A 26,416-nucleotide genomic window follows, 5' to 3' on the forward strand; every position below is an offset into this window, starting at 1 on the left:
CTCTTTTGGCAGGGCTTTAGAAATACAGCACAGCTACTGCATTTATAACAAAAAGTATTATATTATAGTATTAACTTAAGTATTCTAATTATTATACAGGAAAATATCCCATTCAACTCTTTTTGAAAGACTCATTTCCCATTTACAGTGTAAATAGTTGAGGTTGAAGCCTTCTTATGGTTGGAAAACAAGTATAAACATAAACAAAGTAGTAAGTAAGCCTACTCTACCTGTCAAGAAGTCAGGCCTGGTAGCGCATTAACATTTATTAAGAAACAAATTGTTGAACAAATTAAACACACATAAAACATACCAATTAATTTACACAAGAAATCGAACTGCAGGTGGCTTTGACAGTATGTCTAAATAATACAATATATGTGCCATATCATAAGAATTACATATTTGAAGTTAGAATATTTGCACTCTCCCAACAGCAGAGTGCAGTGCTCATCTGCTAATAAGTGATACTGACAGTGCTTGAAATGTTCCATGGAATATTCTTTCTCAGCCGGTAATGCCTAGTTCCCGTAATTATTTGTTCTCCTTCAGCACTTGGCTACAGTTTACTCAACGTGGCAGAACTCTGCTTTAACAATGCAGAGGGTTTTGTGCTGAAAGAAATGTCTTCTCCTGAACTTTGGCAACGCTTTGGAACAACAGAATCCAAAGCATTTCTTTGACATTACACTATGAACAGGCTGAAAACTGTTGTTAAATAACTCTTCTCTATTTAATATTACATACTTTATGCTGTAATTTCATACTTTTTGGGGCATTTTTCATTGTGACTGAAATATACGTGTTACAGGAATACTGTCAGAACTAATAGAACTGGATCTGATGCCTCATTTTGAATGTTACACACAAATCTGTTAGGCACCTCAAGCTTAATACAACAGTATTGAAATAGCTGACAACTATACAGTATATGATATATATTATAGATACACGTCACCTCTAAAGTTTACATGTTTATCTATAAGATCACATAATGCAAACAGGTAAAAGCTCGCCAAAACAAGATTTTTTTCTAAACAAAGGAATTTTGCTTTCGTACACTTCATTTTCTTACACCCATTTTCTGCAAAAAATCAAATCGAAACATTGCTTACAGCATAATACACCCGTTATCTTCTCACCAGAGTCAATATCTTGTCAACTACAATGGAGAGAAACTTTAACACAAGGCAGTTGGCTTCTGTGTTACTTCAGTCCTTCATCTTTAAAACATTTCCAACATCCTGAGCTTTCTCCCTCATAACAAATGTCAGTGTCTTTTAAGATGCAGAATAGCGGTATTAAATACAGAGGCTGGAAACAACAGTTGACACATGGCACCAAGGAAAGAGCTGCAAAGATTCTAAATGTACGATAAAAAAATTCATATGAGTTCACAAGTGCTGACGCCGCCACAGACAGAATCTGTGTGGAACAAATGGCTGGACTGTTCTCGTTTTGAAGACGCTTACAGGAAATACGGTGTGGTTGTTCGGGGTGGGATGACCCTTTCAGAGTCGGGCACTGCTCTGAAGAGCTTGGGCTCTCTTGTATTAGCGTCCTTGAAGACCATAATGGAGGCAATGTTACCGCAGCGATAGCAGTAGTTAGGAGCCGACCACACTGTGACAAGTTTTTCATCGAACATGAACTTGTAGCCCTCGTGGACGAGTTGATGTGCCCGGCAGATCAGCTTCAGGTTGTTAATGTGAACAAACTGCAGAGACAAAGAAACGAAAGGGATATGAAAATGTCAAAGTATGATCGGCAAGAAGAGGAAACTGTGAAGTGAAAAAAGTGAAGTGAAGAATATGGGCCATCTTGCATAATAATACAATCTGTGCCCAGACATGAAAACAGGTTAGTGCAAGACGTTAATGTTTTTTTTACAATGAATCCCATTCAGAATGCACGTGGATTACATACATTAATGCGGTCTAACTTCAGTTTCATTCACAGTACAGGGCTTATGCAAATTCCACTTTTAGTCAGATCCAATTAATAGAATATTATATTAGAATCAAATCAATGCAATATCCTCTTATTCTCACACGCCTTCTAGTATGACAGTATGGCTCCATTTACACATAACATTAAAATGTGATCTCTGTACCTGGATAACGAATAACATGAGAACAACCATTTACACATTGCATTGAAAGGCATTCTCCTTATTTGGATTCTGCATGCAATGAGATCAGTAGGCAGGTCATTATCATATTAAAATGTGTGTTTCCTCTTTCCTCCATAGTGTTTACTGTCATTGTTGGGCAGGTTAGGATTTATGGAAAGTAGCAGCTGCTGATTCAAAAGGACTTTCTAAACAAAAGCAATTGGGAATAAGGAGCAGCATTTTGAACAAGCTGGGTAGTCGAAGAGAAAGACATCTAAACACAGATTGCATTATAATGTCAATGAAAATTTGAAGGTTCAATGTCAAATGAACACAAGTGCTTACATAGCCAACAGTAAATGCATCTGAATTTATATTCATATGATCCAAAAATGAAGGTGACTCCTCTGGTCCTGTTTTTATGTATTATATTACATATCACATTTATAATGCCTTGCAAACCAAAAAAAACCTTGACAGGCCCAGCACTGCTCTCTTCCATTCTAAATAGTGGAGGATTGATGAAGTACACTGTCCAACCTAAAGCGCTTCACTATTACTGGTTTAATGGTGTCAGAACACGTTATTATTGAACAACAAACCTTGTACTTATCTCCCTAAATATGTCTTTATGATGACGATTGAGAGATTTAAGCCTGATGTCCACATATAAAGCAGTCACATGACATTTGTATGGGCTAAACAGCCAAGGACTAAAAATAAATGATATAGGAATCTAATGTAGCCCACCTCATTTGTGACCTTTGCACCGAAGAGCCAACCAGCTCCTCTGGGACTGATGGCCCACGTGTCCACGTCTTCGGGGTCTGACCACACCAGATCACAGAACGCTCCTTTGTGTGGGATCTCCTGGTTCCTCTCAATAGTCCGAATTTGATCGAGGGTTTTTATGTCCGGTGAAAGGCCTCCATGAACACACAGGATCTGCTCGTCCATTAGCTGAGGATTAAACACAAAGTCAAATTAGAATGATCCACAAAATGTCCTATCTCCTAATATCTAAATTGACATTTTTCAAATCCTGGAGTGATTTAAGCAGAGATCTATTTATCTATAAAGACAGAAAAAAGGCCTGTTGACTGTAATGAAATGTACTTACAGCTGCAACTGTTAACATATCGAACACTTTGGTGCAATAACGCCAGGCATTGGCGTTTCCATACTTGGTTTGGCATTCATCTGTGAGACAAAATATGTTTCTGGTTGTAATTCAGCCAGTCTGAGTGATGAAAAGGAAGTTCACACCAAGTACAGATCAATCAAATCTCACCGTAAAAGCCGTACACTTGGGTGATTTGTCTGCTCTCATGGTTTCCACGTAGCAGCGTAATGCGATCCGGCCATTTGGCTTTCAACACCAGCAGGTATGTGAACGTCTCCAGGCTGTAATATCCTCTGTCAACAAAGTCACCCTAAAGATGACAGCGGTTTGTCATTAACCTCCTGTTAACACCAATTAAACTGAAACCATGAAGACAGATGATCTCAAACTGAAACTGTGTGAAATATACAAACCATGAATATATAGTTTGTGTCTGGAACCTGGCCACCAGTGCGGAAGAGTTCACAAAGGTCGTAAAACTAAGACAGAGAGAGAAAATGAATTCATCAACCAACAAATAACAATTCCCTCACAACATTTAATATGCTTTGTTTTTGAAGTTCATACATTGAATAAAGTTATGTCTCCATTAATAATGTTTTTTGTTGTTGGAAGAATACAAAGTCTATATTCTGACGCTTGCAGTTCCGGGTTTGGATTACTGCTGGGTCCTAAACAGAGCGTGGTTAAATTAGCAAGAAAGTGATGTAACTTGTGTTGGTTATTACCTGTCCATGGATGTCCCCACACACTGTCACAGGGGTGGAAACAGGCTGAACGTTGGATTCCTCCAGCAGCAGGTCACAGACATAGTCACATAACCTCTGTGCAGATTGAAAAGATAAACAACAGTTGTAAGTTGTAAGATAATGGGGTTTCGAGTATTCAAAGCAATGACATCACACGTAAACAGTGTCACTGAGACTTTCATTCAGGTCAGAGTAAAAAGCCTCAGAAACCACATTAAAATCACACCAAACCCGCCACTCATACCAAAATCAATCTGATTCATCATAAACTCTGCAGCCTATACTGTATATAGACATCCATCATAAAGCATCTAAGACTGAGGTTATCGTCAGGCAAGGCTGTTTCGGCTTGGCATTACACCTGAAAACACTCCTACACTGCAGGCAATTCAGAGAGCTGCAGTAACACACAGCAGCAGGTTTAGGTTGGCTTGTTTATGGTTCCATGTTGTCATCACATGACTGAGAGAAACAACAATATTAAATCAAGCAAAAGAAAAATTGCCATAAGCCCCTGGACCCTCTTTCAAATCTGGAAGAGATGTCATATGTATTACATATGTATTACATATTACAATAATATGTATTACAATTATAATCATTATTATTACAATTCAAATATATAAAGCAGTGTGTGGACGTATACAGTATATATACAATGTTTCCGTTAAAACTATGGATTGGCAGCAATGCGTCTACGTTATATGTTGTTCTGTGATAATAATAACACATATCTATAACATTATTAATACAATTTTAGGCCGGAAAGAAGCACATTCTGAACAACAACAACAACAACAATGAGCAGTCACTTTGCTCTGACGGCAACAAAACCAATCTAAACCCCTGTGTAGAGCTGCAAATGTCCACTTCAGCCATGTATGTAAATACCAGCTTAGATGAGACTGAATATCGTAGCTGACATTTTGATGTCTCAAGCAAACAATGTTCTCTTCCTTTGCCAAATGTTGAAGTCAGTAGTCTCTCGCTTAGCTACCTGAAGCTAACGGAAGCTAATTACGTTGTTACAATATCCAACGAAACGACATGGACTATAACATGACATGAACACGCAGTGCTTTGATAAAAAATGGCATTTGTATAAAACCACATTTACCTTAAGGTCATTTTCTGGGAGGTATTTGCACTGTTTTGCAATCTCCGCATACTTATCCAAATCTAGAGGCGCCATTGTACCCAAGTTAGCGAGTGATGATCATTCGCCACTTCCTGTATGTTTACTTTGACGCGTCCTCTACTGCCACCTATCGTATGTGTTGACAAATAACATGTCATACTCTCACTCTCGCAGCATCCATTTGAGCAAATATACATTATAAATGCAACCACACATTCCTAAGCGCACAGGGAGTGACATTTATAACACGCTGTTTTATTCGTATTGAATACCTTACGGAACCAGTTTACGTAGCCTTTTAAAACGCCTGTCTATAAAAAAATTAAGGTAACGTTAATCCAGGTAATCTTTGTCACTGAAAATGGGGCGTGTTGGCCTCGTTATCTCTACGACAATCATGCTAAGAGCTGCATTGTGAAAACAATATCTTAGCAAGATGCTTCCACTAAATTTATGAATGAACCCGGTTATGTTTTGAGAATTTGTTGAAGACGTTGGAAATTTTTACTTTACATTCTGTCCCCGTTGGTTGTAAAAAAAAAAAGAGCGTCCAATCACTGACCGCACAGGCGCATCTTTTCCGGGATCCCATTGGTCGCTGCATACGCCAGCCTCGTCGGCCCCTCCTAGGTAGGTTGCACCGCAGGTGAAGAGTTGCTGTGGTTCATAGGGCAACAAAAAAGAAGCGTCCAGCCGCCGGGGGACATCAATGGTGGAGAACGCAACCATTCAGGGAAAGGTCTGACAGAGACCATTACTGGAGCTTACATGGAGAGCTGAAAGTGAATATGAGGCAACCGTCCTTAATGATGTACATATCTCCGGTTCTGCTATTTATTTTGTATGTATATATTGGATTTTCCGAAGCTGCACCTCGCAGCAGCCGCCCCTACGATGCGTCGCCTTTCTCCAGGAAGCCCGGCTCAGCCTCCGACAACCTGGACACCTTCCACCCCGTCATTCCTCGCCTTTTACCGCAGAGCAGCCTTGCTCCGGGGCCTCTGACAGGACTCTCACCGCCGCCTGCCATTGTTCCTACCGGCCAGTCTAGAGGCACCAGCCCGCTATCTAACACCGCTACCACCTCCCAGCCTCCAACAACGGAGCCCACTACTACCGCGGCCACAGCTCACCCTGCCGCCCCGGGCAGAGAGAGCCTCTCCGGCGCCAAAGAACAAGGAGCGGTGCTTCTCTCCAAATTCCCCGGCGCTCGGAAAAGATCAACCGATGCACAAACATCGTTTCTTACGCCAGAGAAAATGCTGCAGACCATGGTGTCTATGGTCTCCCAGCGCACAGCAAACGATGCCTGGCCTGCAGATCATATTGGCACATCTGTTACCTCAATCGAGCATAGTCAAGGTGAGTGTGTGTGGATATTATGATGGATGGGGAAGCTCAATCATTCAGACGTTGCTGTTTTTAATTCATGTTTGACGAAAACGATCGTTGATCAATATCACGAGTAGGGTCCGTGTGTGTACGACCACCAAACAGTCATTTATGAGATTGAGTGAAGCGTTTGTTAGACCGAGCTCGATGGTCGCACCGTGGCTTTGACGCAGAGAGCGACAGAGCAAAACCCCCGATTGCAACAATAGACAGGCCCCTCACACTGCCTGACAGATCCCATCGCATCCAATCCTCCCTCATCTCGTACAATTTGTGAATACACACATCTGTTGGTTCGCGAAGCGCGCGTGTGTGTATGGCTTTTTATCGTTTTATTGTCGGATGACTGTGCCACATATTCCAGTGGGTTGTGTAAGCTGTAACGGTTGATCCAGTTGTTTTTCCACCCAGTGTATTCAATCCCTCCCACTGCAGCTGTGCTCCCTGGTTTCGTTGTGGCATCAGACATGTTTTATACATGATAAGAAGCCAGAAGAACCTGCTCCTGTAGCTGCTCTCGCCCTCCCCCCATTGTTGTTGTGTGATATACAGAACAAGGGGTACACCATCCAACCAAAATGGCCAGGCAGGCAAACCCTTGAATGAGCAATGACAGTAAAGCCCCTCCTCTCTCACCTCTTTCATGTCTGTATCCATGTGGACGTGTTGTTCCTTAGATCAGCTACCTGATCCCTTGCAAAATGGCCCTGAAACTAAACATGAAGAAACCAAAGAATTATCCACTTGATTATTAGAAGGTTGATTTGTGAAGACTAATTTATTATTATGATCATTATTTTTTATTTGTGCTTTACAAAGGTACATCGGAGCACTACATGTTCCATCTTGCCAGATTTTGTTCTCAGGCACATTCCCTTATCCCTTATCCTGTGTTGAATCAAAGTGCTTTCCCACACTGAAAGCACAAACGGCTTCCCCTTCAGTCAAACGAGTTGATTGAAAGACTGACGTAATTTGATTTTTACTGCTGCTCAGATTAAAGAAGCAGATTTAAAATAATAACACTGGAGTCCTGGAACATTACAGTTGTCAGTGTTTTTAATCTGATGTAGAGTTTTTGCCCTAGGACACTGCACAGAGGTGAAGCACAGAGGTGTAGCACCTGTCCTGGCATGCCAGCAGGAGAGCCAGTTTTGGGATCTTGGTACTAAAACTAAAAACAATTTGGAACCTGTTTAGAGGTGATATATAGATACAGACCAGAATGTAAGCCTATATTCTCAAATTGGCCCTTGTAAATCAAAATATTGTCGAAAATAACCCGGGGGGTGGGATGCCGGGTGCAGCACAACAAAATATGCCACAGCGCCCTGAGAGCGTTTATTATATGCTATATATTGTCATTTGCTTTGATGTGTTGCTTTACTCTTTGTTCCCAGTGGGCCAGGATGGTGTGTGTGAGAATGAAGGAGTGTGTGAATGAAGGAGTGTGTGAATGATGGGGTGACTGGGTGTTTGCTTCTCCCTGCCCCCCGTTCCTTTTCTTTCCCTTTTATTTTTCATTCTTGTCAGTGCTTGTTCTGTACATTTTGCAATTTGTTGATTTGTAATTGCGTGCTCCTTTTTTTTTATCCCATCTGACCTTGTTGTCAATTTATATACTGTTGAATGGAATATGCTGTCATCTAGCAAACTTGCAGTATTGACTTCTTCTAACAAACAACAGGGATGTCATTTCCAATAGCAGTGTCATAGTGATGTCACCAGTACTGGCAAAGGTTACTCACCTGTTTTGTTTTCATTCTCTTCCTTCTTAGTGTGTACAACAATATTTTACTACTTATCATTTTACTTTCTTCTATTTAAAATGTTGAATAACTGTAATAATAGTCATAATTTTGATTAAATTCAGTAATAAACCAAGACAATGGTTCAGATATCAGTGTGATAGGGGAATCCTCCATGCTATGCTCCATAGCTGAACATCATGGATTGAGTGGCAGGATAAAGGAATACTTCAAAGAATTCTCTGATGTTAGATTTTGACACTTCTGAGGATGCTGTTGAAAACTGTTCCACATCATATATAAGCTCTAGTTTATTGTTCTGGTTGCTGTTAATAACTGCAGTATTATATTTGCAGTTGCCTCTTGTAAGTTTCTCAAGCTGGCGTTCACACTCATGTTACTTAATATAGACAAAAAAGCCAAATGATGACCAAATACTCTATATCAAATACGGGCCACAGCTCCCGTCATTATTTACCTGTAAAGGCACCTCTACCATATTGTGTCAACAAAGGCATCACATGGGAGAACACCTTTGACCTCAGCTCATTTACATCAGGCTGAGGCCGGTGAAAAATTCATAGCAGACCTGTATTTGATGGCGAGGGTCCTGGCTATACAATAAATATTAAATGACCTCCAGCAGGCTACTGGTTTGCATGATTTTGACCAAACTGTCAGACTACATGAGGGCCCGACGTCCTCTAGTGTGACCTGTACTCACAGCCCAGCACCATGCAGCTCGATTGTTATTTACCAGAGAACATCAGAATTGACAGGTCCGCCATTGGTACCCTGTTCTCTTCACAGATGAGAGCAGGTTCACACTGAGCACATGTAACTGGCGTGTGAAAGGGCACTGTCCAATACTGTCCGGGTGCTCACTTGATGCCCTGATCCAGGTCTGGGAGGAGATCCCGCAGGACACCAATCCGCTGAATCATCAGGAGCATGTCCAGACGTTGTCAGGGGTGCATACAGGCACGCAGGGGCCACACACACTACTGAGTCACATTATGAGTTGGATCAGCCTGTGATTTCAATTCTTTACTTTGATATTCGGTGTGATTTTGAATCCAGCCCTCAGTGATTCAACGGTTAAAAGCGAAGTGTTGAATTATTGAGTCGTTGTTTGTCCGTAGTAGTTTTGAATTTTCGTCATTGGCTGCCTCAGGTGATTTGTCCAAGTATGTACTTTATCTTTGGGGTGCTGTGAATGGTTTATCTTTGGAATGGAATGCTCCCAACGTGGCCTCAAAGTAGCTCTGGGCTGAAAGTGCTTTGAAAAGTAGTCGGGGCTTTCATTTCATTAGTTAATGCAAATCAAACATTAAACTGATAATCAGCTAAACTAATCATTTATGTTAATGTATCAAAAGCACCCTATGCACATGCAAGACCCCTGAACTCATATTTTTGGCCAGTTTGAAGGCGATTGTAGAATTGATGCTTGTTACAACTCAACATACACGTACAAACAACACAAGCTCTCCAATTATAATATTAGGAGACATAGGAGAGGATGTTTCCCTCACACTGCGGCTGTTTTCTCTGGAGCAGTGGAGATGATTTGCCTGTAAGCTAGGAGGTGAATTTGTGTTTCAGTGCTGACTTGTTCTGAACAGCCTGCTGCTCCCTGCATGGGAATACCAGCCATGCCACTTTATAGGTCAAGTCACACAGATAAGGAAGAGGTGAATGCCACACACAGGTCTAGTCCAATCAAATATAGACTGGACTTTGGCTTCACATATCACTACACAGCCTCAAAATCTCAGACGCGATCAGGGCCAACAGTTTACTTTAGAGGACGTCAGTGTAGTAAAGCTGTGTTTCACAGACTTGCATAACCACCACAGCATTTTCCGCGTTACATAAAAGTCCCGGAACAATGTAAGAGGATCACAATCTGAGCGTAAGAATAGGCTTCATATCAGCTCTACTTCTCTCCACCAGTATCCAACCTGCGTTTGAGTCAAATAAAGAACATATTTACACATTTTTGCTTCGATGGCTTATCTGTTTGTGTAGAGAAGAGAGACGTATACTGCAGTCATATAGTTGCCACACCTAACCTGAGATCAGATGAATAATAGATAACCACACACCAGTCTACAGGGTCATCCACGTGTCTGTCACAATATCCTCTGCTTTGCTAAATTACACCATTTGAACCATGTTAAATCCTCCAGCAGCAACTCGGATGTATGAACGGTATAAAACCATCTTAACACTGTTTACCTTCTCCATCCAGGGACTTGGGGAGCATAAGGTGGAGTTCACCATCCAGAATCACATTTAAGACCTGGATTCAAGTCTCATTTTAATTTTATCAGGATGTTTCAATATGTATGTTTGACTCTGCTTAGGATCCACTTAGAAACCATTACATATTTGATGCCATTTCAAACGGTACAATGATTTTATGCCATATGCTTTGGATTAGTAATATACAAGCATTAAGATCTAAATGTCTATAAAGGACAGAGTCATACACCAATAATAGTGTGTGTGTGTGTGTGTGTGTGTGTGTGTGTGTGTGTGTGTGTGTGTGTGTGTGTGTGTGTGTGTGTGTGTGTGTGTGTGTGTGTGTGTGTGTGTGTGTGTGTGTGTGTGTGTGTGTGTGTGTGTGTGTGTGTGTATTATACAATCTAATGTTAAGTGAGCAATCATTTTATTATCCATTTGCAACTTCTACGATGTAAAAATGGGTTTCTCTTTGTTTCTCATAGTTTTCTCGGTTTTTGCCATTTCATATGAATTCATTCATGGAAAACCCTCTGTCTCTCCTCTCCTCTCCTGTCTTGTCGGCCCAGAGAGCCCCTGTAACTGCACCAGTGGCAGTGAAGGGATTTTGGACCCGGACGACTGTGACCAGAGCACCGGTCAATGTTCTTGCCTGTCGGGTTACACCGGTCTGCAGTGTGAAGACTGTGAGGAGGGACATTTTACCAATGGCACCAGTGGCTGCCTGCCCTGCGCCTGCGACTCCTTCGGCGCTGTGAACCCCCTCTGTGACAGGTCAGACATCCTCCCTACTTTTTTTCAAGTGCTTATTCACCATGTAACACATCTCTGGGGAAACTCTATTGTAACCAAAGGCATTTGTGTGTTAAGTGAATCAGATCCAAACCACTTAATGCCAGACACTTCTATATTCTCCTCTCAACTTTTTCCATTGAAAACCATGAAGACCAACCGTTGGCAGGACCATAGCAAGTTTAATTAATTATTCATTTGTTATTTAATATATTGTGCAGCAAGTAGGAGTTCACATTAAACTGTTATTGTTTGAGTTTTGCCCAATATTCGATCCACATTATCATCCATCCATCATATATATGAATTTTACACATGCTTATTCTGCTTATTGTTTTGTTTCACATTGGCTGGGAGTTTTGAGGGTTATGTGTCTTTTCTGTACAGTGTCGCATCCCAAGCATACTCACCGCCACTGGGACCACTTTGCCTTCACCTCTTTGATGGCTTTGGCTCCTATTCCTCCTTGTTGTTCCTTGCTGTTCTCATTTGGCACTAGTGTATCAACCACCTACTGCTCAAGCCTTTGAATTCTTGTTTGTTATATTTGTGCAGTGTATTATTTATTTATTTGACAAAGAAGTTTGACCTAGAATGGACCTAGAAGGATGCAGGCGTAATGAATGTTGTGTAGCCTGTCTGCAGTCCCCTTGTGATTGAGGTTTGCCGGCCTATCACAACTCGTCTTTGTCAGGTCATAGAACGTAAACGGAGCCCGTTGCCCCCTGACTCAGGGACAGTTGTCTTGTCCTTAAGGCTGTGCTGAATGCAATACTTCAAAGAGAAACCTGATGCTTTGCTATTATTAGTTACGGATATAACAGCTTTGGTGGCAAAATATCTGAATACTTCCAATAAAAACGGCAAATACTTGAATCCTTAAAATGGAACTCGGCACTGACTGTTCCTTGCCCACCACCACAATGTTTGGTTGATTTTCCAGTACTTGCTAGTCTGTCTGAATCTGGAAGCCTAGAAGCATTAAGGTGTCTCCCATTTGGACCATGGAAACGCAAGTCTGCAGATGTTCCTTGCATCCTGCCACTATTTGCTGCATTGGCTTATTTTCTCATCTCACAGGTTGTTCTGGAAGCCTGTCCTGTAGCGATAAAGACCCTGTGCTATAGAGATGAAGACCCTGTGCTATAGAGATGAAGACCCTGTCCCGTAGAGATGAAGACCCTGTGCTATAGCGATGAAGACCCTGTCCTGCTATTTGTATTAATATCATTAGTCATATTTACACTTGTACCCATCGTTGTGGTTGCTGTGCCTCCCTGTGTGTCTCTCTCTCCTTTTTCTATCTTTCTCTCTATGCCCAATCAGTCAGGGCAGATCGCCGCCCACCTAGAGCCTGGTTCTGCCTGAGGTTTCTTCCTGTTAAAGGGGAGCTTTTCCTTATCGCTGTTGCTTAGTGCTCGCTCATGGGGGAATGTCGGGCTTCTTTCAAAGGCTCTGTATGTAAAGTGCTTCGAGATAACGTTTGTCCTGATTTGGCGCTATATATAAATAAAGTTGAGTTGCAGTGTACTGGGGCCTTCATGCACAGCCTCACCCTTGGATCTTATCTCATCTTCTTGTGCTCTGTGCCTGAGCTTGCGTTGCTATTATCATTGCTTTCAGGGCTGCTTTTTTCCATCCACTTCAGGACTTCTGGATGTCGGCTGCTGCTGATGTTACATCCCACGGAGGGGACAATGTACCGATAAGTGGGCTAGCGGAACAGACCATTCATTGACTCTTGTGGGGCTCAGATGTTCATGTGTTCATCATAATGCCGCAGCCTTGTTGAATCATTTATCTGCCTCGCCGTGTCAGGCCCTTTGTGAGGAAAGTGCAGCGTGCAGACCCTGCTTACGCCTCAGTTTCACATCCAAAAAACATACTGTGGTTAGAATGCAGCTCTTTCCAGTGAGAAGAAGTCTTACTTGAAAAACAAGCTCTGTGCATGGGTAAATAGCCGCTGTATTTTCTGCCGTGTAAACCGGCTCTCCGAGGTTTGAGTGAACGTTCACAGAGTGTGGAGGATGTGTTAGTGTTATTGTGAGCTAAAAACACGTCCAGGCTTACATAAGCAGAACTATAATAGGTGTAGCTCTTGGACAGAAACACAGGAGCACTCGGACAGAAAGGCTGTAAGGAGGAACAAGAAGTAGTTAGAGCTGAGACTGGCGCTTTCACTTCCCGGTCTGATGTGGAGTTTCCATCGACCTGCGTTTTTCTACACTTTAAACTTGTTCTGTGCTTAGAAAGTTGTGACTTGAAAAAAGGGTAATGTGGATTCCAGTGAAGAAGTGTTGCAAAAAGGCTCTTACACTTGCTTGAAGTCGTTTTTGTGGTGAGTCAATAAAGAAGGTGATTGAACGGAAACAGACCTTGGGAAGAAGATTGTGTGTCACATTTGTGGGCACGTTGTGTGTGTGTGTGGCCCAAACGTCAGACTGGGATGTTATTGAATATATTTGGAGAAAAAGAAGTCGGGTCTCTAGCTGTTTTAGGAGGAAAGTAGGAGTGTAACACCAGAATGAATGGAGAGAAGCCAGCGAGAGCCATTGTGAATGATTGGGACTAAGTTGTGAATCAACTAAATGCTTGTGAAACAGATGTTAAAGGACTATTTTGCTACCCATTGCTTAACAAAGGGGAGCAAGTATCGGGAGAAGCTCAGTATTGTTGGACTCCTTCGGTGTCCCTTCCTCTTGTATTCCACGTCTTTGAAGAAATGATCCCACTAAATAGCCAGAAGTAACTGCTGTGACTGCTGAGCTAAAAATCCTTTTGTATCACTTACAACAACACACGATTGTCAGATTGACAAATGGGCAACTTCATTTAACTTCACAGTGACAGAATGGCAGCTTCATACCAAAACACATGGAGTGTCAGTATTCCTCAGCCTTCTATCAGCTCTCGCAGAGTTTCCATATGCGTCAGCCACCAGCCAAACAGTCCTAAAGTCCAGCTGGCTACCAGAGCAGCGTCGTATTCAGTGTTTGACGAATTGCTGGGACAATAATCCAGCATGAGCACGAGCTTCATTATTTTCTGATCTTTGTGTGACAAGCTCACTCCACAGACATATCCACAGGACTCCCATGTCAAAGTCAAACTGTTTCTTTGTGCTTTGAACGATATTGGAATGACTTCAGTTCATCACAGCTTTAAGCCACAGTGAACATGTTGAATCAGGTGGAAAGCAGTGAGCCGATTCCCAGGATCCTGCTGAGCACAGCGAGCAGCCGGTCTGCAGGGTTAGAGCTCCTCTTCCTGACTGAGTCCACACTCATGAAACCCACAGTCTCAGTCTCTGGCTGCTCTTCAGTGGGTTTATCTTTTTTCTTGTTATTTAATGAAGATTGTTGCTGATGTGTTACTTAAGGCCTCAGCATGCTTCATCTAACCCAGACCCTTCCACTTGGCTGGATCTGTCTTTGTCTTTGTAATCTCAATGGGATTAATCGCATAAATAGGGGAAAACTACAAGCACACAGGACAGTAGTGATGAGGATGATGATGATGATGATGCTTGAATGCACCCTTTCAATATTTTGTGCATTCAGTAACGCAACGAATTCCTGAATGTTTCCAGCTTCTTATGCTGGATGATTCACCTCTTAATAAATTAAATGAATGAAAGCAGTGATCAGGTCTTTGTTGCAAGGATGATGTCATTGACTGGGCGCCCTGATTTGACACGTGCAGGCTATGAGCAGCATCACCAAGGCAGCTGCATAAATGGGGTTAAGCTCTGTTGATGTGTTATACTGACCTACTTAACATGCAGCGCTGTCGGGCCGGCGCAGCGCAGTGAAATCACACCAAAACAATAACAAAGCCCTCATGTTCAAACTGGCCGATCACCGGGGGACAAGAGCATGCGCCATTATGTGATAGAGAATGAGAGAAGAGCCCCAGTGACAGGTTGAGGCCTTGTAGGGACCTTTATTGTGACGATGCACGAGCAGCCAAACAAACAGCAGCAACCCAGCTTGTCACCCAGACGCCTCTTTTACACTCATCTTATCAGACAGTATGCACAAGTATCGCATGCCACACCCTCACCTGTCATGGTACAATCAGGAAGCATAAATAGAAATTTCTTGAGGTAGAAGAGCGCGTGTCAGTTCTTGTCAGGTTACTTCCCTGTTGCTTAAATGTCATTATCATTATCTAGACTCTAGAGTACAAGCCAACAGTAGAACGCTGGCTGGCATGTCTGCTTGTGGTGTTGGCCCGACTGCTTATTCATGTCTCTTTATGACAAGACACATTTCTCTGGCTGCCATGAAGCTGCAGGAATCTCACATCACAGTCTAGGTGTCTCTGCCTCTGGGTCAAGATGTGTCTCTAAACTTGACTTGAGAAGTGTGATGAGGAACACCAGCTGTCAATTCAGCTTAACCTGGAGTTTTCTGGCACTAGAAAGCCAGAGGTAAATCCTTGTAGTCTGAGTTTCGCATTAGTCTCAGTAAGTGACACAACACATGATATAACTGAAGAAAAGATTAGTCTACCTATTGGTTAAAGTCTTATTTTGGATAGGAACATACATAAAGCCCAGGCTCTCTGTTAGACCTAAGGGACTCTGGGACTGTAAACTTCACAAGATGGAAAACCTAATCCTTAGTTAATCCTTAGTTTTGCATTTATTCCATCTCGTAATTGACATCCAATAGTAGCTGGAGGCAATATCAGCAGGGTTGCTAACAACAACATAATTGTGCCATGGTGATGAAGGACAACTCAACATGAACCTTCCATGAACCAAGTACCTTCTTCTGAACATCCTGGTTTCTTTTCTTTTTTTTAACTGTGCAGACAAAGGTTGGGCAACCAGTTTCTTTCCCTCTTCCTTACCTTTGTGTTTGACTTTGTTTTCCACTTGTCAGCATCTTACTACTGTAACTGGAGAGTTTGTTTGTTTGTGTGTGTGTGTGTGTTCAGAGTTGCAACCAGCACCATTCCTCAGAAACATTGGTCAGGGGTCCAGCATGTGCATAGGGTTGCTCTCCATCAGGGAGTTCTCCATCAGGGGGGGAGGATGTTATGGGAGGGTCGACATGAACATGTGGAAACTCCCAAAGGGCGCTTTTGAAATGGAGGGCAGGAGGACGGAGGATCAGGGAAGGCTGGGGTTGGGGGTAATTGGGAGGGCTGTGGTGAAGGGGGGGGCGGGGGGGGGACACTGGGGGAAACCATCAGAAGGGCCCGAGGGGTGCTTTGCTCTTCTCATTGTTATTGTTATTCTTAATAATGATAGTAACTCAAAGGTTTTTATGCTTAAAATCCTTTCTTCTTTTATTTGATATGTTTCTTGACTGACTGAACTATAACAATTCATCATTTCTCATATGTGAATGCAGCAGGCTTATGATGCTGCACGTATCTGTTTAATTGTTATTATTGGATGTCTGTGTGTGTTGTCTGTCTGGCACTTAATGATTGTTGATCTCAGAGCGTTGCCCTTAGCAATGCCCACGCCCTGCTGTGGCCCCTTCATTTGCATTAAGTGCTGTTATTTTAACAAAGGCCCGTTTGTTATAAAGCCCCACACACACGCTCAAGGAAAGTGCGCCAAGTCACTCTTCATTTACTTCAACTGTTTTGAAGTTATTGTCCCCAGTTGGAAGTTTGTGAGTCCATTGTTTGGGTGTGAGGGCTGATGAAGCGTGACTTCCCACTGTAGATTTCCCAGGAAATCATTTCAGTTATTGTTCCAGTGCTGAATTCTTTTCTACGACTAAACCACCCACTGTAATAATGTCATTTCTGCACCAGGCAAGGGCGAACAATAAAGGATTCCACCAAAATTCCAAACATTTTTGTGGTTGGCTGACACATTACCAGCATATTTGTGTTTGTCCGATTCATAGTGGAGTTTAGGAGCAAAGAGGACAGGAAATGCCGCAAATCTCTTCTTCGTCAGCTCTATGGGACCACCATGCACACAGAGGGTCCACTGCCTGCTTTTGTGTGACCTCTCTATCTGTCACTGGTCATGTGGGCCAGGATCCACTCTGTGTTCTAACCAACTCTCCTTTCTACATGTAGCAGATTCACAGAAAGCAGACTCTGGGTCCTCGTGTCCTGTATTGATTAGATGGTCTTCTGCTCTGTCCCTACAGCTCAGGGATTTGTGTGTGCAAGACGGGAGTGGATGGACCCAAGTGTGATGAATGCCACCCTGGTTTCTTCCGCTTCAGCAGCACCGGCTGCCAGCCTTGCCAGTGTCACAACCACACCAACTACTGCCATCCACAGTCCGGTGAGCCTGCTGAGGAAGACGAGGAAGACCAATATGTTACATTTTGATAACTCTTACTAAAACTCTTACTGTAATACTATGAATATCTAGTTCAAGGGCTTCTGTACTGTATTTGTTTCTTTTTTTCCACATATGCTCTTTTTACCACTCATATATTTAAACACGTCAGCCATCTGCCTTCCTCAGTGTTCTGTGAAACAAAACCCTAAAACAAACCCTCCGGTCCCTGTAAAGTGAACATACAGCGTGGAACCACGACAGAGCAGTAATACTGGAATGATGAGACTGAACTGGAGGCGTTCGCCGATACGAGTAAAGCTTCTGAAACCAAAACCAAAATGATGTCACCTTACTTTTCCCCCCTCTCTGGCAGATTTGTGATCCTTTGATCCCTTTTTTTTAAGATGGCGCTTAGTACACAGTGCCACTCACCTCCCACGGTCATACTGAGATTATACAGTGAGAGGCTTGAGGAGGAAAGGTCAAGGAGGACGGGGCCAGGGGTTGCATTTTTCAGGAGCCATATGTCTCCCAGTTATGGTGGCGTGGAGGCAGATGGGTGCTGTAGCCTGGGCTCAGTGTTCAGAGTGCTTTGGATTATCAGAGCTCAGGTTGGACAGACTGACACACACACTCTCACAACTCAGTCGTTCTGCTTTAGCTCAACTCGGTTGTTTCACATATTTTCCATTGAAGACGGCATCGGATAACAAAGATGAAAAGCATGGGAAAGAAAATCAAATAAAGATAATATAAGTAATAGGTATTCGTACATATTGAGAGGGAAACTTGGTTGTTTAAGTTTATTTTGTGGTTTCATGTTGGCTTTACTGCCCACATTGTTTTTAAATGTGCGATAAAGAACACCGCCTGAGAAATCCTCCACATAGAAGTTCTCAAGTAGTTCCTTTAGCACCACAAAGCGGCATGTTTTGTCTGTTTTGTTTTTGTTTTTTTACCCAGAATGATAAGAGGAAATCACATAGAGTAACTGTTTTCTTCTAGTACTGGAAAGGCACAGAGGAACTCCCCCCTACTCCCCCCCATGTTGATATAAACCAAGATTTTGTCTGATGTCTGCGGCGCACATTCACATTAAAGGGTGAAAAATGAATAAGTAAATATTGAATAAATAATTAAACAGACGAATTGAACTTGGGATAGAAACAGCTAGACATCAAACAGAGCTTTTGATCAAATTTGCTCTTGAATCATAGTTTCTGACCAAAAAGGTCTTGTGATTACAAATTCACACCATCTAACCACACACACACACACATATATGAGCTCCAGCTTTCTGAACGTCTCTTTTGATGAAAGTCTACATAGGTAGTTGCACCAGAACAGAGTGGAATTGCGTGAATTGCACCAACCTGAGGGACTGAAGTTTTTAATTTGGCCTTAAAACATTCCTGATAGAACTGCAGCTCCCAGTTAAAGAGCTCTCCTGACAGTGAGATAAAGGGGAACCATGCTCTTTCCTACTCTACTATCATTCCATGCTGTTTCTACAACAAATAGAAGCAATGCCAATTAACAGGCCTGCGTAGATCCTATCACAAAGCAAACAACACACAGATACAGGGTGATGTTGGGTCACATAAGGAGACGTGGGAAGGGATTTCTCTGTGACTGACATGAAGTGAAGAAAGACATAATTATAAATGATTCCACCTCCCAGAAGAAAAGCTCTCTGATCATATAACCGTAACTTTGACTCTGTACCATCAGGAGTCTGTCTGCACTGTGTGGGCAACACCAATGGACTCTACTGTGAGGAGTGCAAGCCTGCTTTCTACCGCCGCCCCGGCACTGCCCTGACCGACGACTGTGCACCGTGTCCCTGCTCCACCTCCTCCTCCACCTCCACATGCCACACCGGTCAGTATGCTCTCCTGTGTCTGCACGCAACATAACAACCACCTTCACCACCTCTGTCCAGTTCCAACGCTCTGGGTGTGGCACAGGCACAAGCACAGTGCTGCTCTAGGCTCTAAACGGCTCTACAAAATATTCCAAAACGAATTAGAATCTCTGAGTTAGATCGTTGACTGGGGCTGATAGCTCCTGGGTGTATTTAGTAGAGAAACCAGTTTGTCTGAACACAAATGTTGAATCATACACAATCAACATGACTGGCAATACTCACTGCCTAGAATGTTTGTCTTTGATGGTTTTGACTTCAATATTAGTTCATAATGCTTTTAGAGTTTGTTTTTGATTGGTTGCTGAACAGAATATGCTGGTAAGTTGCATAAAAAGTGTTGTTTCCTATCATTTCTAGTTATGCAGTCTCTTTTGTTTTGACAAATTGTAATTTGTGCTACAGTTTCAGACTGATCTTATAGTCTACACAGTCCAGTAGGCCTCATTTAACAAGCTTGAAGCTGACAGTTATACAAAAGCAGATTTCAAACCATTTCTTCTCTATCCTTAATTAAGAATTAATTTAATAAGACAGAGGCTCCATGTTAAAGAGAGCAGACACACACACACACACAGCAGCTTTGTTGTTTCTAGACTTACAAGCAGATGTTTGAATTGAAATCTGTGTGTGCACCAGCTCAAACAGAAATCCTCCTTCTACTCTGTGTCATCTTTGTGTTGCTAATTGTCGTTGTCAATTGTCTCATCGACTCTTTTATATCATTATACCAAATGTATTTTCACATAATTGTACTCTACTCGGCAACATTTAGTCATTTGGCAGACAAAGCAACTTACATATGAAATTAGAATACAACACAAGCAAGGATGAGGAGAGAACAACAAGAGGCTAAGTGCCAAGGAGCTAAGCTGTAGTAGAATAACAGGACGTGGGTGTCAAGGGGCAGAGCCTGGACTCTGATGAAATATTTATTCAGCATATTCCATCTGTACACAGGCTGCCTGTCGCTCTCTCTCCTTTGGTTCTCGTAGGTCAATCTGAAGAGACCCCATTGGTCTCAGCCAGCATGGCAACAGCTCCTTACTTAAGATGTCAGGTTGTGTTTGGCCATGCAAGGGGCCACGCCAGAGGTTGTGTAACATGGGAGGGATGAGGGATGGGAAGCGGCATGAACCAGGTTGAGCTGAACTGGGCCACCATGAGCACAGCTGGGCGGCTTCGCTGCTAGCCAGGGAGCAGACTGGGGGAAGGGCAGCACCATTTATTTTTTTCTGTTTAGACAGCAACACTGCAGGATGAGAGGCCCTGAGAGAGACAGTCAGAATAACTCACAGCAAGCATCGTGTCCAGAGAGGACGGCCCCCCTGCTGTGTGTGGAGCTGCAGAAAATGATTTGGACTAATCACTGGAGCTGACGAGAGAAGAATCTGACACTAGAGGTTGCCCTGGCAACAGTGACAAGTGACAATATGCCACTATGCAGCACCATGGCTCAACATTGTAGGATTGATACTGTCTAAATGTGCTGATGAGGCTCGTTGCAGTACGTGTGTATCGCTCCATACTGACCCAGAGAGGTGAGGGGGAGCGTTGCACCGTTTCAGAATGTAGGTCAGGCACATGGAGTCGTATCCTTCCTCAGTGTTTGACGGCATCGCTCACTCTCTTCATCCTCTGTATCCTCAAACTATTTGTATGAGCTTTGAATAAACGTTTCCCTCCCCTGTTGTCTTTAAGTCTGTGGATGTCAGATACTATAGACCTCTGCTCAGCTGTATCTGTGCCCTCTAGCTAATGGCAAAGTGGAGGACGATCGGGGGGGAAACGGGTCAGGTTCTCTGGCTGAGTGCAGGGCAGCTCATGTTTCATCCTTGTTATATAACCCAGCATGCCGGCTGCCTTTGAACCCCCAGCAGAGGTTAAATCAAGCTTATCAGGAGCAGCCCTCACACTGCTGCCATTGAACCTGCTCACGTGACTCCACATGCAGACCAGTATCTCAGTATCTAGGCCATTGAAGGCAGTTTGCTGTACGCTGGTGTGGACTGGAGAGCATCAGTCAGTATTTATGGAGCGACACTAAAGCTATGTATGAGAAGACTCTGTAGCTATGGAGTCCTGCTGTTACTGCTGGCACCTCATCCTCCATTACATATTAGGTACCTGAGATGTGTTATTGTTTACCTAATCCTGGTGAAGTGACAAGTAGGATGGTAGGAAGGAGATGGTTTGACTTTCAGAGACAAGAGATTCAGAGGACTTCATGGGATTTTGCGTGAAGTCTGCACAAAGACAGTAGCGACCGAATCTGGAAGCACAATCAAGCTTTCCTCAAGCAGCAGAAGACAGTTGAAGTGGTTTGCAGTTGCACATTTGACCAGGACGCCTCCTTGTGGTGATGTAGAGAAGTGATACAGGGAGTGTTCAATCTCGTCTGGAAGGAGGTGGAGAATGTTGATGTCTGTGTCTGTGTCTGTGTCTGTGTCTGTGTCTGTGTCTGTGTCTGTCTCTGTCTCTGTGTCTGTGTCTGTGTCTGTGTCTGTCTGAACCATGACCCAGACCAGAATAAGATGATGGATGAGTTTCTTGACAGCTTTTCCTCAGAGATGCATATCAATAACACTGCCCTCAATAATAATGCAATCACAACAAACGGTCAGATGTAGTTACAGTAGTTACAGAGATCGTAGCATATTCAAAGTTGTTCAGTTTAATGAAAACAGACACCTGATCCACTGTGTCACTGATACTCATCTGCACATTTACTGAATGAGTTTATTAATCTTTTATTGAGCGTTTTGGAGTTCAGGGTGCTGCTGAGTGCAGAACACTATTAAGAGTCTAGATCCCATTTGCCTTGTCAAGAGTTTGGAGGTGTCAGGAGAAAGATGACCTTACATTAAACATCCATGTGAGGCTTCCCAGTGTTTGTCCTGATAAAGAAGTCTCAAGTTTCTTCATAAAGAGCCGATTAAGAACTCCAGTCTAAGACCCCTGTCCACTGTTTGACTTCATTGGTCTATGATTATGTTGAAACGGTGAACTTCAGCTTTACAACCAATTCCAGCAGACATTTGTAGATGCAAACACATGCAGAGGTTTATATTTATACCTGAACAACAAAGCAAACAGCGCAGAGCCGCTTCCAGTTTCAACCAAGATTTGTGTCTCATTTTGTTGAACCAATGAGAAGACCTCTCCTGTAAAATAGTTTCCAGCATCAAGCTCATGTAATGCTAATATACTGGATGCTAGTCTTCCCTTTCTTCTAGCATAAGTCACCATAAAAGAATGTGAAAGATTAAACAGAGGGATGTTTTGGTTATGGCCCAGACTTCCCTTCATAAACCTGAAGGGGTTTGTTTTGGCATCCGTGACCTTACGGAGGCTCTATCACCGAGACTGGCTCTCTCTCTCACATAAACACACTCTCCTCATCGGCATTCTGACTCACGTTAACATGTTCTCTCCTCTGCAGATCCCAGCGGCTCTCCAGCGTGTGACCAGTGCCTCCCCCGGTACGGCGGCCCACAGTGTGACCAGTGCAGTGCTGGCTTCTACAAGGCGTCTGGGGCTTGTGTTCCTTGTGACTGCAGTGGGAACGCAGACCCCCAGGGCCCCGCCCAGATCTGTCACCCAGACACTGGCCACTGCCTCGGCTGCATCAACAACACAGCGGGGCCGCAGTGCCAGCTCTGTGCTCTGGGCTTTGCAGGAGATGCCAGAGCTCACAACTGCACCCGTCTAAGTAAGTCGACTAGGAGTATACTTCCCTAATGCTTGAAAAACAATAGTAAGCAATTAAAATACCTCTGCCCCAATAGCAAACTCCTGTATATGTACAGTACAGAATAGAATGTTCAAACATACAGCAGGAGCGTCTCCTGTTACAAAGCAAGCACATGTTTCTGCCACAAGGTGTCACTAGTTACATATCAACAACAGTGGATTAAGGGACTGGGTTAGATATACACCAGATATACACAAATAATGAGGGAGATGCAAGGAAGCCTTTGTTTGATGATGTCATCAGGACTTCCCATGGTGCGTTATCATTTGTAAATCCTGATCACTTATCGCAGGCAGCAACAGTCCAAATCAGCCTTTACTTGTATTTGGAAGTCAAATCCATCGGTTGGTCGTCCAGAAGAAACAGGCATTGTTGCTATAGCGATTTAATCAGAACCAGCTCCTTTCTGTAGCTCTGGTATCATCAGATGGTAGAATGTAATAGTTGGCCAGGACTGAGTCTCAAACAAAGCTGCGTAGTAAAGTGATGACCGCTAATGTTACATCATTTTCTTCTCTCAGCACCCCGGCTCGCTCCCACACCAGCCGATGCAACCACCAAAGAGGTCACCACCTCCAGTGCATCCACCCCCTCCACTCCCGCCACCAGCACCGCTTTGGCATCGGGCACAGCCGGAGGCGTCCCAGCTCGCACATCCAGCAGCAGCAGCAGCAGCAGCAGCGGCAGCAGCAGCACCAGCACCCTGCTCACGACCACCACCACTCAGGCTCTGCTCACCAGCCTGAGCAGCCCCACTGACAACACCACAGCGGCTCTGACCGAAGTCTCCTGGACCCAATTCAACATCATCATCCTGGCCGTCATCATCTTAGTAGTGCTGCTTCTGTTGGGCTTTGTCGGAGGCGTGTACACCTACAGGGAGTACCAGAACCGCAAGCTCAACGCCCCGTTCTGGACCATTGAGCTGAAAGAGGACAACATCAGCTTCAGCAGTTATCATGACAGCATCCCCAACGCCGACGTGTCGGGTCTGCTGGATGACGAGGCCAACGAGGTGGCGCCCAACGGCCAGCTGGCCCTGACCACACAGGGGAACTGCTACAAGGCGTAAAGCAAGTTCATTCACGGAGCAGATGACACAACGCTGCTGGAACTTCCCAAAAATCCCAAAGCTCATTATTGACTGTTGTAATCCTGCTTACCACGTTTGCAAAAGGACGGCGAGATCACACAGAACAAGAGTATTCCTATTCCCATTCAACGTCCCCCCTCCTTTTCTATGATTTGTTTGTGGCCAACAGGCGATGAGTGAAATGGGTCCAAAGACGATAGTGTTTTGTTTGAGTTGTACCTATAGAGAGCACTGTTGTGGGTTTGTTAGATAATCGGTGAGGTCAAAGAAAGCCTGTTCGCTACGACAAAATAAGGTTTCCACTCAGCTTGGAGAATGCAAAAGGACGCGCAGGAGGCCGGGAACCTTTTCAGATATTTTTAAAAATGGACTAACTGACTGTTTAAGTTATAACTCGATCACTGGACCGGTGATCTTAAATGGAGACGATGATTGTTATTTAATTCATTTTTATTCGGTACTTATTTATTGTTTGACGTTTAATTCTTGCGAGACATGCTGCACACGTGTGATGTGTTTATTCATGGCGTTTAATACTTCTGTGCTGTTGTTGAATTGGCTGAATCCATTTCCATGTATAATTAATGTGTTTTTGTCCCGAGCGTTGGAGGGGAAGAGAAGATGTAGGCAGCCGACACACACACACACACACACACACCTTCACACACACACCCCTACACACACCTAATCTTTTGTTTATAGCTTCCTGTCTTCTCGTAAAGCGTGCCAGCTCACCTTGAGTGATTAAGAGGAGTGTTTCTTTTGAAGAAATGCCTGCGTCACTTTACACTCGAGCCACATGGCGCAGGGGCAGTTACTCACACACGAAGGCTTACGCAACCACCATACTGTTACTGTAGTTGGGCTATAATCTTAGCTGCCTACCTCAGTTGGAGCAATCTTTCTTAGAAGGAGAATCTCACATTCATCCCTGTGGAGGCTTGGCTCTGACTAAGTATAGGAAGCTGATGAAATAGGTGGGAGTAGTGAAAAGAGCCTGTGGTAAAAAAAGAAAAAAAGGGAGGGAAAAACAAATCTTAAGCTTGTTGTTGAATAGTCTTACTCGCTAATTGCACCAGGGCAACCACGGAATTGGTGTAAAATGATGCACTTCACAACTAATGTGGACATGAGTTCAATCTTCTCTGTGTTGTTTGGCTGTGTTTCTTTTTAATACGGTGAATGAGTTAAATCTAAATGTGGAACTAACTCCTCAGGTACTGGCTCAATGTGATTACTGTAAATATTATTATTGTACAGATGACTGTGAATAGTAGCATTATTATTGTACAGGTAGGTTTCTGTGTGTACACTGTCACTCGACGATCCCCCTACACCTTTCACTGCAGGGTGTGATCTCGCAATCAAGCCCGGCACTCGTTTGTTTTTTCTTTCTCGTTCTCGGTAGACTTTGCCATATAATCAGCTGCAGGTTTTAAAAATCCACCACCATCCTGAACTGTTGCTATTAAAGCGAACAATAAAATGATGTAAATTATGAACCAAACTCAGAGCTCAAGTCTAATAAAATGGGTTTAACTGTTTGTTTGTTTTGTTTGTTTGTTTGTTTGTTTGTTTGTAGCTTACGGAACACAATACAGTGGAGACATTTTTTGGACGGTTACATTATTTGACATGAAAGTATTCTTGGGTCCCTCTTCTGGGATATCTGGAATCGGTTTCGGGACAGCTGATGACACGACTTGCTGCCTCCACATGTGCCCATACTCTGTCCTGGTCTTGCATCAGTTGGGTTTTTTCCCCGTTGAAAGCCCTTACCCCCTCCAGGCTTTACGGTCATTATCATAAGGTTTATACTACCAGCGATGACGAGTTAAAACTCTCGCCTCCAAAATGTGTTTCAATAATAGCCCACGAGATCAGTGACTAATTGTTACTAAGGGAATACAGCTCTTAACCCCATGATAAGCTTGTAGTAACTTTAAGTTATTCACTTTTAGGCTTAAAGGTATTAAGTTTTTGTTGTGTCTGATGACGCTTTGATTTGTGATTCTTTTCACATGTTCAATGACGCAATGTGTGGCCCAGTACATTATTCTTAATATAGATGATAGCTG

The 26,416-nt window shown here is 43.3% G+C and overlaps 2 protein-coding genes across 2 annotated transcripts; one reads left to right on the plus strand and one right to left on the minus strand.

Moving 5' to 3' along the window:
* Positions 1-251: 251 nt before the first annotated feature.
* LOC143000240 (serine/threonine-protein phosphatase 6 catalytic subunit) lies at positions 252-5,233 on the minus strand. The gene is made up of 7 exons (XM_076149489.1): positions 5,103-5,233; positions 3,965-4,060; positions 3,650-3,715; positions 3,405-3,546; positions 3,234-3,313; positions 2,864-3,073; positions 252-1,717 (listed from the first exon to the last, which is right to left on the minus strand). Exons 1-7 carry the CDS (start codon positions 5,175-5,177, stop codon positions 1,469-1,471), a joined length of 918 nt encoding a protein of 305 aa, XP_076005604.1. The 5' UTR covers positions 5,178-5,233; the 3' UTR covers positions 252-1,468.
* A 536-nt stretch (positions 5,234-5,769) lies between these two features.
* LOC143000233 (multiple epidermal growth factor-like domains protein 9) lies at positions 5,770-25,882 on the plus strand. The gene is made up of 6 exons (XM_076149483.1): positions 5,770-6,485; positions 11,080-11,284; positions 17,428-17,567; positions 19,299-19,448; positions 22,934-23,203; positions 23,767-25,882. Exons 1-6 carry the CDS (start codon positions 5,912-5,914, stop codon positions 24,315-24,317), a joined length of 1,890 nt encoding a protein of 629 aa, XP_076005598.1. The 5' UTR covers positions 5,770-5,911; the 3' UTR covers positions 24,318-25,882.
* The last annotated feature ends 534 nt before the right edge of the window (positions 25,883-26,416 follow it).

The sequence above is a fragment of the Genypterus blacodes genome, unplaced genomic scaffold (genome assembly GCF_046128005.1).
Source record: "Genypterus blacodes isolate CSIRO-AG114 ecotype Tasmania unplaced genomic scaffold, CSIRO-AGI_Gbla_v1 ptg000045l_1, whole genome shotgun sequence".
NCBI lineage: Eukaryota > Metazoa > Chordata > Actinopteri > Ophidiiformes > Ophidiidae > Genypterus > Genypterus blacodes.